General features: G+C 52.6%; 1 protein-coding gene across 1 annotated transcript in view; it reads right to left on the bottom strand.

The window, feature by feature from the left end:
- Positions 1 to 16,840, bottom strand: part of LOC149362859 (neprilysin-1-like) — a 34,669-nt gene extending 17,829 nt beyond the window's left edge. The window contains exons 1-6 of the mRNA XM_089569832.1: positions 16,754 to 16,840; positions 14,292 to 14,494; positions 13,126 to 13,308; positions 12,029 to 12,115; positions 2,780 to 2,910; positions 754 to 985 (exon numbers count right to left, since the gene is read on the bottom strand). Of these exons, the coding sequence (XP_089425958.1) occupies positions 754 to 985; positions 2,780 to 2,910; positions 12,029 to 12,115; positions 13,126 to 13,308; positions 14,292 to 14,492 (834 nt within the window). The 5' untranslated portion in view covers positions 14,493 to 14,494; positions 16,754 to 16,840. The remainder of the gene's footprint in view (positions 1 to 753; positions 986 to 2,779; positions 2,911 to 12,028; positions 12,116 to 13,125; positions 13,309 to 14,291; positions 14,495 to 16,753) is intronic.
- Positions 16,841 to 17,195: the final 355 nt, after the last annotated feature.

Raw genomic sequence — 17,195 nt, 5'->3', positions numbered from 1 at the left:
CCAGCACCAAAAGTTTCTCCCTCGCGGCGCTTCCAAGCAGAGTCGTCCGTCTCGTTTGTCGGCCGGTTCACGGACGCGAATTGCCGAACGTCGACACGTTGGGCAAATCGCACCGTGCAAAAGAATATTCAGTGCTGTCAGGTCCATGATTGCATCCTCATCTCGTGCTATTGTCGTCAAAAAGTCCGATCTTCTTTTGCGAGGCACTGACGTACTCCAATGCCGAGTCAAACTCTCAGGAGGAATAAGCGTTGCTGTCGCTAGGCCTCACGGCCGCGGGCGCACTTGCCGTTCAGCGACTCTTCACCGTCGTCACTAAGCCACTAAGAAACGGTGGCGGCTTAGACACCAATGAGAAAATTAAGACGTCTCGTACATAACGTGTTCATAGAACTAACAGCACAGTCTTCGGGAGCAGTTATTCCCATTTATTTAATTCTAAAACCATGAATTACTTTCTGCATCTCATACACAGTAGCCCCCTTATAAATCTTTTAGAGCACGTATATTTCAATAAAGAAAACATTTTCCTTTGTTCATGAAGTTTTCCGGCTCCTTATGGTTCAAGCCGCCTTGACGCCGAAGGTTTCATTAGCGGCCCATGACATTAACCGGGACCGAAACCGGAAAAGGGGTGCGTAGCAAATATGGGGGCGCCGCGACCTATAAGTGGAGTCAATGAGTAATTACTCCCTCATTACAAAACTACTCCACCTTGGGGGATTCCCCTAAACATTTGGTCAATATACTGACCGCCCTGTATCGGTTTTCCGCCTTGGTGACGCGCCGGTCGTAGTAGAGCCTGCCCACGGCGAAGTTGAGCAGGCGCATGGTGAGGCGCACGCACTCCCGCGGCACCTCGGTGGGCTCCAGCAGCAGGTAGCGGTAGTGGTCGAACCGGAAGCGCGCCTGCCTGAAGCGCCCCAGGGTGTGCTGGCCCAGCGACTCCACGATGCGCCAGCCCAGGTAGTTGGCCACCATCGAGCTGCGTGTCAACGGGAAGCACGCCGACGTATACTTGGTTGTGACGCTGCTTAAAGAGGCCGAGCAGACTGAACAAGTCTGCCTTAAATCCGGAACAGCCGGAAGCTCTTCTAGCGAGGCACAACTCGAGAACGAAGCGGCAAATACTCCCTGAAAGTAGGCCCTCCAGACAATGGCGTCGACCGGCTGTCATGACGTCGCGGTTAATACCCTTACACCAGTTAGCCCGACGTCGCATAGGGCTGGCAGGTGCCGGGGTGTTAGCCAGTATTAACCGGCAACAGCTGTATCTTACCGGTACTCACCTACGGGGCAGGAACGTGGAGGCTAACAAAGAGGGTTCAGCTTAAGTTAAGGACAACGCAGCGAGCTATGGAGAGAAAAATGATAGGTGTAACATAAAGAGATCGGAAGCGGGCGGAGTGGGTGAGGGAAGAAACGTTGGTTAATAGCATCCTAGTCAAAATCAAGAGGAAGAAATGGGCTTGGGCAGGGCATGTAATGCGAAGGCAAGATAACCGCTGGTCCTTAAGGGTAACGGAGTGGATTCCAAGAGAAGGCAAGCGTAACAGGGGGCGGCATAAAGTTAGGTGGGCGCATGAGATTAAGAAGTTTGCGGGGATGCAGTGGCCGCAACTGGCAAAGGACAGGGTTAATGGAGAGACATGGGAGAGGCCTTTGCCCTGCAGTGGGCGTATTTAAGCTAATGATGATGATGAACCGGATTAACTGCGGCGTCATGACGATCGGACGACGTCAGTCATTAGCTGCATGAGGGCCTCTTTTAAAAGGTATTTGCCGCTTCGCTTTTGAATTTTGTTCCACTATACACCATTTGGCTACAACCTAGGCAGCGCCACGCTACAGTATGTATGAACACGAAGACCCTGCTGCAGTTGTGGAATGTTGGAACAAACTTGTGTAAAATTGAACACCCGGAGTGTAATGCATTTATAGGTAACTGAGTAGCCATTGGTGGCGCTCGAGTGAATTGTGTATTTCTAATCCTAGCATAGGTCTCACTGGTTTAATCCCGCCGGCACCAACTGGGGACACAGACGAACTGGCTCATCCAAATTGATCAGGAGCGGCGATAGTATACTGAACTATATACATATGCAGTTCGGAACGAAAACGTGACATACTATATGAAGGTGAAGCGGTCGGGGTGCTTTGCGAGAGAAAAAACTATCGAGGGTGGTTTTTCAGCTTTAAAGCACCGAGTAATCCGTGCATTGGGCACCGTGGTATGCAGAATCAATGATATTTAGCATGAAATGAGGGAACACCCCTGAAACAAAGTGTACATTTTTCATAACAAACGCACCGCAGATGTTCTGAGCTCTATGGCCACTATGTAGTACATGACGCCTGGATGCTTCATTCCATCAGCCTAACGTGCTTACACATTAACACTGAAAGGCTACTTTTAGCTATGGGGCCTGTGCCGGGCTTGCAGTCTCTATACATACATGTCTACACCCTGTGCTTGTGGTCAGGCTTGGTGAACTGCACGATTGTGCGCAAACGTCAACATAGAGATGAATGAGCAGGTCTTAGCGGTTCACTTTACTGGACACATAGGTTTTTCGTGCACGAGTGCCGTGTGGAATTGTGGGGAAACCTTCAAAGACGACTGAAAGAGATGGTCCGAATTTAAAGGCTATGGCGTTCATGGGCAGCGTCAGACGCTGCAGCACTTCATCCGCTTTTTTCGGTCGCATAAGGGATAACGTATGACCGTCACGGGCGCTTCTGTAGAACGAATATGAGAAGCAGGCGTTGTGCCCTTTACCTAGGTACTCCCTTGAGCAACCTGGAGAGCTTCTTGAGGTAGATGGGGTGCGTGACGACCACATGGTCGTTGAGGTCCATCGATACGCCCACGTCGCGCAGAACGAGGTTGAGGAAGTACGTCCACCGAACCTACACCGCACGGGGTGAGTAAACTGAAAGAGGCATATCTCGGCAGGTCTCCGCAGAAAACAAGCTGACGTGCATCGCTAAGACTTTATTGTCATTTACGGCACCATAGCGAGTTCTAGCTCTTGTATCTCTGCAATATCGCTGGCGTGATCGCCCCAAGTACCGTTCATATTTCTTCTGAATGGCTGTAGTACTTTTATCTCATGACGTTTGAAACGAAACAGAATTTACTAACGGCATACCACGCCTACGCACTTTAAATTCGATGGCGTTTTTTAACGTACCTTTCTAAATATTTGTGGCATGCATGCGTAGCAAAAAGCGGGTGACAACGTACTATCTGTTTTGTTTTTGTTTTTTTAATGGACGAAGTAAAGTTTCGCTCTTGCTTCCTTCTGATAGCAAAAGCGAATAGGTTCTTTTTTTCTTCTTTCCCTTGCACCAGGGGTGCCCCGTCGGAGACGGCTTGTTATTACTTGGAGGCTGAAGGTCTATAGGAGATTATACTTGCAAACAACAGAGAACTTGCAGGGGATATAACTTGAAGCTTTATATACAATAGTTTACATATATATACAAGTTGAGCAGTGAGGTAGCACAACAACAACATGGGACTGGCCAACATTTAGGGGAGGCCCCTACTCGGCGTAGCCGAAAATGCGTTACATCTAACTCCGTAGCCCAGAACCTCTTTTCCGGGCTCCGGGACCCAGTTTTAAAGACACATGGGCCCGACCCACATTCATCAGCATCCAATCGGGTCAAACTCTTAACACGATTGGTTATTAGCCGTGTGGCCCGTCCTCCAACTTCCTTAAGGCACATAACTCTCTCCCAAATGTACATACTGTAAAAAGGGCATCTTTTTCCCTTAAAACATAGTACATTCCGAGAATTCACACACACACGGATTGGCCTCCTGGGTTACGCGCCCCGCCCCACACTTCCACCGTATTAAACAAACTCTCTCCCCTATGGAAAGAACAGCAAAATACTTACAAACCACATAGCAAAACACTCCCACTATATCAGACCAACTCTCTCCCCTAAGGAGGAAGGAGCAAAACACACAAAACAACATAGCAAGACACTCCCACGTCTGTCTCCCCAGTACCCGTGACCTTGACGCTTCCCGGCACTAGGGCAATTGTCGGCCCCAACCCAGCTGCGACTGTCGCAAACATCGCCAGGGAGCGCAGATCCACTTTCCGATAAGAGTCGGATCACAATGGACTGCCGAAGCCGCCAGTTGTCCTCCGGGGTCGGGGCGGCGACATCAGTCAAGCGGCCGCCACTGTCCCCAATTAAGCAGGTGGCAGTGCTCGTTTTGTGCGGCGGCGTCTTCTGCGCGCGGCCCGTTTCTTGAGTCCGCGTTGTCGTCGAGCCTCGGGGCTATCCCGGACGCCAGCCAGCTGCACCGCCGCCCACAGCTCCCATTCATCCGGACGCACCGGACCCCGCTTCGTTCGGCAGTGTTCTCTTCTCAAAAGAGAAGCGGTCGAACCTCCGAACGAAGCGTCCGAAACTTAATTGGGCCGCAAGTGGTATTTGTGGAGCCGCGGTGAGCTGTCGGCGTAAGATGAAACGGCGGCTTGACCTTTTTAAGCTCTTGGTTCTTTGTGCACTGGCACAAAGGCGAGGAACACGCGTCCTTCCCCAAAAGGGGACAATGGGAGGCTTGGGTGAGCCCGCTTTGCTGCTCTCCTCGCAGCCCCGCCGCCGGGGGCTCTCCGGGTTCTGCAGCGGCGACACCAAAGGCGACAGAAAGATGGGCGCTCCTAATGAGACCGCGCGCATTCCCATATCTCCCTGGGGCCCGCTCAACGACGAAGCCCCCCTTCCTTAGCCGCGGAGAAAGGAGGGGGGAAGGGGGGAATAAACTCACATGGCGCATGCTAGCCCTCTTACACGCCCCCCTCAAAATTCATCTAAGGGTTGCAGCACGCTTAGATGAATAAAACACACAAACAAAAGGGCTAGTGGCTTAACTACAACGCCAGCAGTCCCGCAACTCTGTTACAGCTTCCGCGTTACGCGCTACCCCTGCGGCTGCAGTCGGTCGTTTCCCTCCCGCGTGGCCAACAAGCGACGTCGCGTACACACATGGCGCGTGACAAATAGAGACGGCACTCTGCACTTGCTGTCCATGCCAGCGAGGAATTGCCGTTCAAGGATTGCTTACCAACGCGCGTACAAACAATGAAAGCTACGGCTTCACGGACTGCATGCAGTGTTCTTCACAGCCCGCGGCACAGTGTTCTCATGTCTGAACTGTGCCGCTGGGAGAGTTCGCACTTTTCACACACGTTCACATCACTGCTGCGGATGACACCAGGGGTTCCTCCCCGTCCTCCGCCACGGCCCGTACGCCGCCGTCCGAATGCCAGCAACAGTTATGTAGCCGAGATAATGCGTCAGCATTGCTGTGCGAGCTCCCTTTGCGGTGCTGCACCACTACATTGTACCTTTGCAGCGCTAGCGCCCAACGTGTTAGCTTAGCCCCGTGTGGAGTGCTGAGCGTTAGAAATGCAAGGGGGTTGTGATCCGATACGACTGTGACCAGTGCGCCGAAAAGCCAGATGTCGAACTTATTTAGGCCCCAGATTACTGCAAAGGCCTCCCTCTCAATAGTGGACCATCGGGTTTGCGTCGGAGAGAACTTGTGGCTCGCGAAGGCGATCGGGACCTCCGCACCGTCCTCATCCCGCTGAGAAAGGCAGACGCCGGCGGCGAACGCGGAGGCGTCTGTGTAAAGCCAAAATGGCTTGTCCGGGTACGGCGTCCCAAGAGCAGTGGCCTCACAAAGCGCAGCCTTGAGGCGTTGGAACGCGCTGTCGGCCTCGCTAGACCACGGAATTTTGTTCGCGACCCTTTTTCCTGTCAGTTCTGTCAACGGCCTCGCCACCTCAGCGTAGTTGCGCACATACTCTCGATAGTAGCCGCACAAACCCAGAACGCTGCGGAGCTCTTTCTTTGACGTCGGCGCTTTCAGCCCCTGGATTGCGGCTAACTTCTCTGGGTCGGGCGCGTGCCTCCCCGAACCGACGATGTGTCCCAGGTATCTTATCGACTCTCGCGCTATCTGACACTTTTCTACCTTTACCTTCAGGTTCACGCGCCTCAGAGTCTCGAAAACCCTGTGTAGGTGCTGCAGGTGTTCCTCCAGGGTCTCACTGAACACCGCAATATCGTCCAGATACGCACACGCGTACTCCGCATGTGGCCGCAGGAGGTCGTCCATCGCCCTTTGGAAGGTTTGAGCGGCGTTCTTTAGCCCGAAGGGCATCACCTTCCAAGCGAACTGCCCCCGGTGGCACACGAATGCTGTAAGGGGTTGAGCGGAGGGGGCCATCGGCACCTGCCAGTACCCCCTTCGGAGGTCTAGGAGTGTGATAAATCTCGCCCTACCTACTCTCATTATTAGTTCTCCCGGTGGTTTCATAGGATAGGCGTCTGCGACCGTTCCCGCATTCAGCGTGCGGAAGTCTACGCATAAACTTATGCTACCATCCCGTTTTGATACGCAGACGACGGGATGGGCGTGCGGGCTCTCGCAGGGGACAATTAAGCCGAGATTCAGCAGCTCATCTACCTGCTTGCTCACCTCCCCTCTCAAGCTGGTTGGCACCCGGTATGCATGCGACGCTCTAGGCGCAAAACCTTCTGCCAGGATTATGTCGTGCTCTTTTACTTTAGCCACCCCGGGTTTCTCGTCGAACAGGTCTCGGTACCTCTTAAATATGTCCCGAATCGCAGTTCGGTCCCTCTCCTGCATGTGGGCGGTCATTTCCGCGGAGAGTATCTCTGTTCCTGGCTGGGAGCTCTTTGGGCTTGGTGCACATTCAACTTCCCCGAACACGTCGTCCTCCTCGAGCATGACGCTGAGCGCCATTACCCTACTCTGATATGCGCGGAGTTTCCCGGCATGAACGAGCCTTTTACCCCCTTCAGGCATCTCTACAAAGTAGGAATGGTCACGGTACTTGCCGGTGACCGTACCTGGCCCCTTCCACCTTGGGAGCATTTTCCCTCCGCGCTGATCGTCAAACACGAGCACCGCTTCCCCCACCTCGAAGCTTTTGATGGAAGCACGCTGATTATATTGGCGGGCATACACGTTCTGCTGCCTTTCACTGATCAGCTCCGCCGCTTCCGCCGCTTGCTGTAAGTGCGCTTGCAGCTGCCTCAAGTACTCTGTGGGGGACGTAGCTAATGTTGGTGGCAAGTTCGTTTCGCCTGTCCAAGAGCGCTTCAAAATAGATAACGGGCCCGTCGGTTGCCGCCCGTAGAGCAACTGGAAAGGGGCCACCCCGGTCGTGTCATTGGGCACCTCTCTGTAGGCCCACAGAAGGAAAGGAACGTACCTGTCCCAATTCCTGCCCTCCTTATGTATAACATGATACAGCATGTTCTTAAAAGTCCTGTTGAAGCGCTCCACTGCCCCGTTACTTTCCGGATGGCCCGGGGTTGAGAATCTCGGCGAACAGCCCAATTTTGCCAGAAACTCTTTAGTGAGTTCCGCGGTGAAATTCGTGCCGCAGTCCGACGCGACTACTTCCGGCACCCCGGTCCTGCTGAACACCGTCAGGAGGGCGTCGCAGGCTGCCCTGGCACTGAGGGAGCGTAGACAAACCACCTCAGGCCAGCGAGTGCACAGATCGATGACGCACAGCGCGTACCTGTGACCTCTCCCTGACGGAGGCTCCAGCGGCCCGATTACATCAATATTCACCTGCTCGAAGGGATAGCGGGGCCTTACTAACGGTTGAATGGGCACGTTGTCCGCCCTGCGTAGGTCTGATCGCGTCTGACAGCTGTGACAACTATCGCAGTGTAGTCTCACGTCTTCCCGCAGCCCCGGCCAGAAAAAGGTATACTTAATTCTAGCCATTGTTTTCCGAAACCCCAAGTGGCCTCCCCAGCTCGACTCGTGCGCAGTCTGAAGGACCTCTGCACGCCGGGACTTGGGCAGTAACAGCTGCATTACCGGCTGCCCCACTATCCTATCCGTGTGGTAGAGAAGCCCATCGACTACCGTCATACCTCCCTTGCCTGTCTGCGCATCTTTCCATGCCTTCTGTAGAGTCTCATCTTGCCTTTGCTCCTCCCTGAACACCTCCGCCATGCTTTTCGCATTCCCTGGCGTTACTGTGGGCTCAGCAATTCCACTCTCCGCAGAGCCTACTCCTTCATCGTGTAGGGAAGTCTGGGCGACTAGCGTACCACTTGTCTCTCCCGCGGCTTGCTCAGTATCACCTGACTGTATGAAGTCCGCGGTTCCCCTTTCAACTGAAGCTATAATCCCTTGGGATTTTCCTTCTACCTCGAGGGACTCCCATGCCTCCTGCGACAGAAGGCAATCGGTTTGCGTGACCAACTTTTCAGTGAGGGCGCATAGCACCGGTACGGCTTCCATTACGTCAGCGAAGACTCCTGTGTCCTTGTGCATAGTCATTGGCAGTACCGCCAGCTTGGCTTCCACCTTTTCACCGAATGCGGATATTAAATTTATTTTCCCGTGAGGCTTCGTCAGCCCAGGTGGTACGACACTCTCCCTCACAACCGTAATTTCCGCGCCTGTGTCAAGGATAGCGTTTATTTCCTTACCCTTGCAACGGAGTGCCACGGCCGTCAGCTCACTACGCCCGCTTCCTACACACCCCATAGCTACCCGAGCGGACAGGCTATTTGCGTTCTCACTGCGTGCCTTCGGGATGGTCTGGCTTGGGCTATGCGGACAGTTCGATCTCAAATGTCCTGTTGAGCCGCACCTGAAGCAGCTGATGGAGCGCGCCTTAGCGCTCGGCACCTGAGAATTTAGCGTCAACGGTTTACCCCTTTCCTTGACTGGCGCGATACCTCGTGCGCTGGGATCCTCGAAATTCTTCTGCTCGGACTTTTTGCCGGCGCTATTCTTACCCTCCGCCTCCTCAAACGTTTGAAGGAGCGCGGCCATCTCGGGCGCCTTCACCCACTCCTTCCCTTCTTGAAGGATAATGTACTTTAGAGCTTCCTCCGACAGGTGGCTCTTTACCTGATCCGCCACCAGTAACGCGGTTAGTCCCTCTAGGGTTTTGACTCCTCTCGACTCAAGATACAAGTGGAGGTAACTCTGGATGCGCGTTACAAACGTCCGCCACCCTTCGTTCGCTCTCTTGTGCGAGCCTCGGAAGCGGCTGAGGTACTCTCCAGAGGAAAGCCTCAGCTCTTCTAGCACCGCCCTTTTGAGCGCGTCATAATCTTTATGCTGAGATGGCGTCAGCCTGGTCGAGAGAAACTGCACTTTTTCCGCTATTAGCGGGAAGATGATCTGCCCCCATCGGTCTCTTGGGACGTCGTACGCCTGGAGCGTGTTCTCCGCGGACTCAAACCACACTGGAACCTCGGCGTCCGCCGGAAATTTTGGGAGGGCTCCTGCGAGTAGCTTCGAGAAGCGCCTCAGCTCCCCGTGCGCGTCCCATGCCTCTGGCGAGTCCGAGCTCTCTCCTCCGCCTCTCCGCAGCATAGACTGCAGTTTTGCAAGCTCAATTTGTCGCTCTACGAGCAGTATCTGTTTATCTAACATCTGGTTCCTCGACGCAACCGGCTCCACCGGAACATCACTCGTCCCGGCCCCCTCACCGTACTCCTCGTCACTCATTTCCTGGAGTTTTTGTCTCTCGGGGTTTAAGTGACCGAAGCGTGTTTCCATGCACGCTGGAAGCCTTATTCGGACAGCGGCATTCGCACCAATGCGAAGAACGAAGAGGACTCACCCCTTTGAACCGGAGCACTGCTGTCCCTCGTAGCTCGTCGCTGTCCCTCCTGAAGTTGGCCGCCTGCGATCAGCTGTCCCTTGCCGCCCGGTGGCCTCGACTGTCGCCGCTCCACTGGTGCCGACGTCAGTTGACTTCCGATGACCAGGCCTGGCTTCCTCGACAGCTGCCGCTTCTCTCCGCCTGCACCTTGTCCTCCCGAACCGCCGATGTTCGACTTGTTGATGCCTGGACGTCTCCCCTTCTTTGCCTTCCCTTTTTCCTGTGCTTCCTTCTGATAGCAACAGGATCCTGTCGACTGCGCCAGTAAAGTTTCGCTCTTGCTTCCTTCTGATAGCAAAAGCGAATAGGTTCTTTTTTTCTTCTTTCCCTTGCACCAGGGGTGCCCCGTCGGAGACGGCTTGTTATTACTTGAAGGCTGAAGGTCTATAGGAGATTATACTTGCAAACAACAGAGAACTTGCAGGGGATATAACTTGAAGCTTTATATACAATAGTTTACATATATATACAAGTTGAGCAGTGAGGTAGCACAACAACAACATGGGACTGGCTAACATTTAGGGGAGGCCCCTACTCGGCATAGCCGAAGATGCGTTACATCTAACTCCGTAGCCAGAACCTCTTTTCCGGGCTCCGGGACCCAGTTTTAAAGACACATGGGCCCGACCCACATTCATCAGCATCCAATCGGGTCAAACTCTTAACACGATTGGTTATTAGCCGTGTGGCCCGTCCTCCAACTTCCTTAAGGCACATAACTCTCTCCCAAATGTACATACTGTAAAAAGGGCATCTTTTTCCCTTAAAACATAGTACATTCCAAGAATTCACACACACACGGATTGGCCCCCTGGGTTACGTGCCCCGCCCCACACTTCCACCGTATTAAACAAACTCTCTCCCCTATGGAAAGAACAGCAAAATACTTACAAACCACATAGCAAAACACTCCCACTATATCAGACCAACTCTCTCCCCTAAGGAGGAAGGAGCAAAACACACAAAACAACATAGCAAGACACTCCCACGTCTGTCTCCCCAGTACCCGTGACCTTGACGCTTCCCGGCACTAGGGCAATTGTCGGCCCCAACCCAGCTGCGACTGTCGCAAACATCGCCAGGGAGCGCAGATCCACTTTCCGATAAGAGTCGGATCACAATGGACTGCCGAAGCCGCCAGTTGTCCTCCGGGGTCGGGGCGGCGACATCAGTCAAGCGGCCGCCACTGTCCCCAATTAAGCAGGTGGCAGTGCTCGTTTTGTGCGGCGGCGTCTTCTGCGCGCGGCCCGTTTCTTGAGTCCGCGTTGTCGTCGAGCCTCGGGGCTATCCCGGACGCCAGCCAGCTGCACCGCCGCCCACAGCTCCCATTCATCCGGACGCACCGGACCCCGCTTCGTTCGGCAGTGTTCTCTTCTCAAAAGAGAAGCGGTCGAACCTCCGAACGAAGCGTCCGAAACTTAATTGGGCCGCAAGTGGTATTTGTGGAGCCGCGGTGAGCTGTCGGCGTAAGATGAAACGGCGGCTTGACCTTTTTAAGCTCTTGGTTCTTTGTGCACTGGCACAAAGGCGAGGAACACGCGTCCTTCCCCAAAAGGGGACAATGGGAGGCTTGGGTGAGCCCGCTTTGCTGCTCTCCTCGCAGCCCCCCCGCCGGGGGCTCTCCGGGTTCTGCAGCGGCGACACCAAAGGCGACAGAAAGATGGGCGCTCCTAATGAGACCGCGCGCATCCCCATATCTCCCTGGGGCCCGCTCAACGACGAAGCCCCCCTTCCTTAGCCGCGGAGAAAGGAGGGGGGAAGGGGGGAATAAACTCACATGGCGCATGCTAGCCCTCTTACAGACGACTAGCGTCATCTCACACTGGGCGTCGCTCAATAAACAAATGTCAGTAAATAAGCGTTCTTAGAAACGCAATGCCTGACAGTAATTATTAATATTTAAGTGCGTGTGAATAACAGGCTTTCCATTTGAAACACGCTTCTAAATACTGAAGTCATATCACGACAGGTTAGCACCAGTAGCACGTCAAGTCCGCGTGGCCCTAAGTATTCTTTTTTGAGCGTTGTTGTGATGTTTTCTTGAGTAGAGCAATAACTTCATTCCCACTAACTTCGCATGCGGAGCGAATTCATGTAAGTAGGGTCGCATAATGGTGGAATGCTCTCGCATCATATCCCCGCTTGCAACGAAGTTAGTAGATGCAAGCAACGAAGTTAGTCGATGCATGGTTGATGTATAATTACCATCCAAGTTACATCCGAAATGTGTGTTGAAGGTACAACGTTATAGCAATATCACGGTGGGCGCAGGTGCCTTTAACCCCGTTCCCAGCGGTTGTTGAAAACTCTTCGAAACTTACTTCAGGAATAGCACCCTCGAGCGTTCTCAAAGCCATCAGGTTGTAGACTCTCCTCGGGTTGTGCGCTACGTCCTCCGGTTCCGATATCTACGAAGGTAAACATCAGCCCAACATCAAACATTTTCGCAAAGATACAAGGCCAGAACGCGTAGAGGTGCTGGATGACCAAAGGCAAGTCCAAAGTTACGATGATTCAGTCGCCGTCAACGCGCCCTCAAGCTGACCCATTCTCGTGTTTCTGTGTAGTTTCGAGCGGTTCCTCTAGGAAGTGTAAGACGCGTTCAGAAAAATTGGCTCTATTTAAAAAAATTGAGCCATTTCCCGCTCTGTATTAGTTCCCAATCTAAAATTTCCTCGCCTGTCAAAACTCAAAAGACCGTCAGTTCCTTTCGTGAGGTAATTTGTTTTGTTTGCTCCTCCTTCCTTCACCAACCAACCACATCATTGTTGTCTCAGTTCTGTACCAGCTACGTGGCCGTTATTTTTTAAAACCTTAGTCTATGTTACGCTGATACAACCTGTATAAACCGAGCTAACCATTCGGCGTTTGTTTAGAGCGGATTGCTGGCGGAAGAGGGACGATTATCTCGAGCCGTCAATGTCGATTTCACTCGTGCAGCAGCGCCGTGCTTTCTTAATCACTCATACAACACTTAGAAACAAGCATACCATGGTAAAAATGCCACCGTACTTAGAAGGAGGCTCGGCGACTGGAATTTCATGGTCATGGAGACTAACAGCGCTTACGCTTCAGACCGGATATATCTGAATGCCTGCTACATGAGCAAAAGGCTACGCAAATTGGGCGCGGTTAAAAAATGAAAAATTGAATGTCGTAGCTGCAACACTACGGCGCCAAAATTAACTTACTGCCTGCACCTCTTCGCGCAAGTCAATCGCACAGTGTCAGTACGAGCGGCAAGGTCATGCATTTTTTTCTTTAGTTGCAGCTGTATTGATATAAAGTGGATGTGCTCCAGGATAGACAGTGTCTCCTTAGAAATGACTCAGGGGTCGGTAACGCATAAAGGTCGTCGGTGGTTGAAGAAGAGAGGAAGGGCGAGGCGGGACAGATCAAAGCAATAGGTCCGACTCACGGCGGCCAGCTTGGCCTCGAAGATGACGATCTCGTTGACCAGGTCGGCGGCAGCCACGTTGGAGCCCATGAGCAGCGCGCAGCGGTACATGTACAGTTTGTAGCGGTGAAGAATGCGGAAGAAGGGCGACCGGTAGCGGCCTCGCAGCACAATGGGCTCCACGCCGTACGAAGGTTGCCCGATCTGTGTACGGGCGGGAAACGGCAGCTAAGGCTGTGCGCTAGGTATCCGACCCCCATTTCTCGCGACATCTGGGAGCCGGAAAAGCAATCATCATCAATCCTTAGCCAAGTCTTTCTCGGGGCTTGTTCTTCCTTCGTTGCGCTTACACAGTTCAAAGTCCGCTTAATGACGCAAAGCGCTGCGCGAGAAGCTCCTTTTATGTGCCATCAGAAGCCGCATCCATGTACGCAAGCCTGTTTCTCTTGTGACTTTAGAGAGATTTAGCATAGCGCGATCCACTACCATGGGAACCCACTGCGCATGTGCAAGTTATCCTGAGCGCACGAGATGCCGCAAGGTGACGGCTAGCTGCGCGCGGGCATGCTGCGTCGGTACCAATCAGCACGTGCGCACTGGTGGCGCGTGGTCGATCGTGGATCGCGGCAGCGGCCGCGGACCGTGCTTAGCTGAATCTCTCTTCTAAGTCGCCGTGCGTTAACTACCAGGCTCATGGTTCCCAATGGGTCTGTATCTTTGTTTCGTGACAGCGATTCGTTACGCCTTTCATGAGTTCATTGCTATGCCGAGGAGGAATTCGGCAACAACAAAAAAAAAAGGTTTTCGCTCTCCACTCAGGGTTGAAAGAGAAATTTAACGCTGCGTGCTATAAATGTGCATGACAATGTACTCGCCATCACGATTTTAACAGGCGCAGAACATGAAATGTGAGGCTTCCTTCTGCACCGAGTTTTCGCGAAGCCGTGTCAACGTTCTATATGCACATTTCACTCTCTCCGGCAGTTGTGTTTGAGGCTCGAAGATTTGTTCGGCACTTGCGTAAATGCAATACTGTACATGTTTTTTCTCATGAGGACGTCGCTGCCTGTTACTCACGGCGCCCGCGAAGCAGCTCTGATCAACCACTCGCGCTATAAAGAAAGCTGGATCGAGGCACCCTAATTCGCGCCACACGCGACAGCGGAGACTGATGCAGTGCTGCTCACATAGACCAGGTATCGGTCGCTGTCGTAGTAGTCCAGGCCCACGCGCACGGACACGATGGCGTCCAGGCCCAACTCCCGGATGACGTTTCCCAGGATCAGGTAGGTGGGGAACTTGGCCGTCCGGTTCAGGAGGGGCCACCGCGGAAGGCCCACGTACGACAGCAGCTCCTCCAGCGGCCGCGTACCCTTGCTGTTGCGCATGTCTACGGAAACCCATGCAACCGATAGTCCGTTCTGCTCAGAAGTGAACTCCAAGAGCACGTCGACATAGCAGGCGGCGGCAGTTAGTCATGTAAGATTGCAAAATTCACTGAGAAAAGGTACCCACGGCTGACAGGGCGAGAGATAGTAATGGGCCTTTTTAGTGCGCAAGTACTATTAGAATCGTAACCCAGAAAATTCCGGTGTGTGGTGAAGCCTCTGAAGTTAGTCACGTGATGCGGGATATAAGCGAGGAATTGAATGAGGGTGACCTTGGCAAACCTGGAAAAATAAAAGCAATATTGCCGCGAATAGGTTTTGAACCCGTGGCAGCTCGAATAGACCAGCTTCGTTGGCCACTACGCGAGAGCACTATGCTATCGCCTCCGATCACGCCTCGTGTTGAGCTACAACACACTCTCGCGCTGTGCATTGCACGTCGTCGTCTTGATCAACTTCCTTCTGTGCGTAACAGAGGAAACGCGCTTCCGATCGCGCTTTCAGGCACGGGGTGCTGGTGTCCAGCTGCAAAAACCTGCTTTCGCACAATATTTCGCGGTTATCCGTGCTAAACCACCAACATTTTTTTCAGCAGCGCAACACTCTAAAGGCCCCCAGACGAATTACGTTTGCCCGGTCGGGTCGTGAAAGCTCCTTGAATCATTTTCGCGAAAGTTATTTTGCAATAATGCACATAGAGCACATAGGGGTGAGTCATCTGTGCACACTCCTTTCGTACTGCGTTTTCTCTGTTTAATCCGTGATTAAAGAAGGCTGGAGAGCCTGACCGCATCTCCTTTCTTGGAACCGCTGTTTGCGGGGCCACGCGTGCTTCTGCGAGGACGTAGGGCATGCTAGCACTGCACCTAATTATTGTTCCGCAGTTGGCCGCGTTGTTGAATGAAGAAATGTAGTTCGTAGATGAACGCGTGCAGCGAACTCCTCCGTCATTTTCGCCGGTCATGGTCGGCAGAAATGGCTGAGGAGGCTTGGCGCATGCACCGGACGTTATTCGGAAAAGGTCCATTAACCTCACTCCTGCTGTGAACGTGACGTGACTGGTTTGACTATGATGATAACGATGGTGATGGATACGCGGGCACTGAGCAAGCTCGCCCCCTATTGTAGCTGTTTTGTGCTGTCTGGCTGGCCAGACTTGGACGCGCGTGATTTTGCTGCCTTGCCACAGCAGAAATAGAGCGCGCGTTTCGAAGAACCAGTTGATATTCATCACACGAAAAATGTTATTTTCTAAGTAAAATGGCCGCCCGAGAAGGATCCTGTTCCCTTCCATGTTATCCTTGATCCAGGAAAAGAACGTTTTTGTATAGGCGAGAAGTTTTGAAATTCTATAGTTACAGGAGAGCGTCGATAGGTGCCCGGTTTTGGCCATAATGGGCGATGCAGCATTGTGTTAGTGCAGTATTTCCAGAGAAATTTTTGCAAAAATTCGAAAGAAAAATTCGGCAAATATTTAAACGCTAACTGTATTTCTAGGCGAGCACCTCAAGAATTTTTTTTTACCGGCCTCGTGCACGAAGCAATCCCAGAACTAGTAAAAGCGAATCGGTACTGTTTTCGCAAGAATAGATGCATAACCTGCATTGCATGTTTCCCTTCAGTTATTCTCCGAGCAGTAGAACCTGCTGTTAGGCGGGGTTATGGTTGATTGGGGTTTAACGCCCCAAAGCGACTGAGGCTATGAGAGACGCCGTAGTGGAGGGCTGCGGAAATTTCGACCACCTGGGGTTCTTTAACGTGAACTGACATCGCACAGTAGACCGGCCTCTATAATTTCTAGATTCTAGAAATTCGGCCTCCATCAAAATTCGACCGCCGCAGCTGGGATCGAACCTGCGTCTTTCAGGTCGGCAGCCGAGAGCCATATCCACTGAGCCACCGTGGCGGCTGCTATGAGTCGGATTAAACGAAGCACTGGATGTCACAGTGACAATTTTATAGCAGTTTCTGAAAATCGCTGCCACAAATGCTCCCACAAAGTTGCGCACTTTTTATTTTCACAACGTAGAAAAAATAAACAATTAAAATAAGCCATGTAATTTCCGGTGCATGCGATAGCAGAAGCTAAGTTGTGCTCCCCGCAGCTGACAATTAACCCTGTTCTGTACAAGTTGCGAGAATAAGGTGGCCGCAGCTGGCACGGGACAGGGTTACTTGGGAGAGGTATGGACAAGGCCTTTATCCTGCGGTGGACGTAGTCACGCTGATGATAACAGTGATTATGGTCGCCGCAGACTCACCGACATTGAGGCAGGACTGGAACAGTGCGGCCGCCTTCTGCGTCGCCGTCTGGTCTCGGTACGTTACCACGGTGTTGTTAAGGATTTCTGCATGCAACAAGTAGGTCCCCATACAAGAGGGAGTAATTTCGTGCGGACTGCTCCTAAAAACCACCTTTCACCGCTCATTTCACACGCCGAGGAGGAGGACACATTCGCAAGGAACGAAGACTTTTCCACTCCCGTGCAACCTAATACATCGCCTCATTATTAGGAAGTTATAGCATAGTTACCACCAAGCCACCAACGCTCTTGGTATTGTAACAAACTCTAAGCTGGAGCTTCCATATTAAAACTGCCTCGGCAAGTCCAGTCATGCACTTCATTAAGAGGGAATCGCAGAACGCGAAAAACAACAGCTGAGTAGACGTTAGTCGGCGCAAACCTTGGCATTACACTAAAG

Source organism: Amblyomma mixtum, chromosome 2, assembly GCF_055824585.1.
Source record: "Amblyomma mixtum isolate Tamu chromosome 2, ASM5582458v1, whole genome shotgun sequence".
NCBI lineage: Eukaryota > Metazoa > Arthropoda > Arachnida > Ixodida > Ixodidae > Amblyomma > Amblyomma mixtum.
This window is presented reverse-complemented; position numbering and strand designations above follow the sequence as displayed.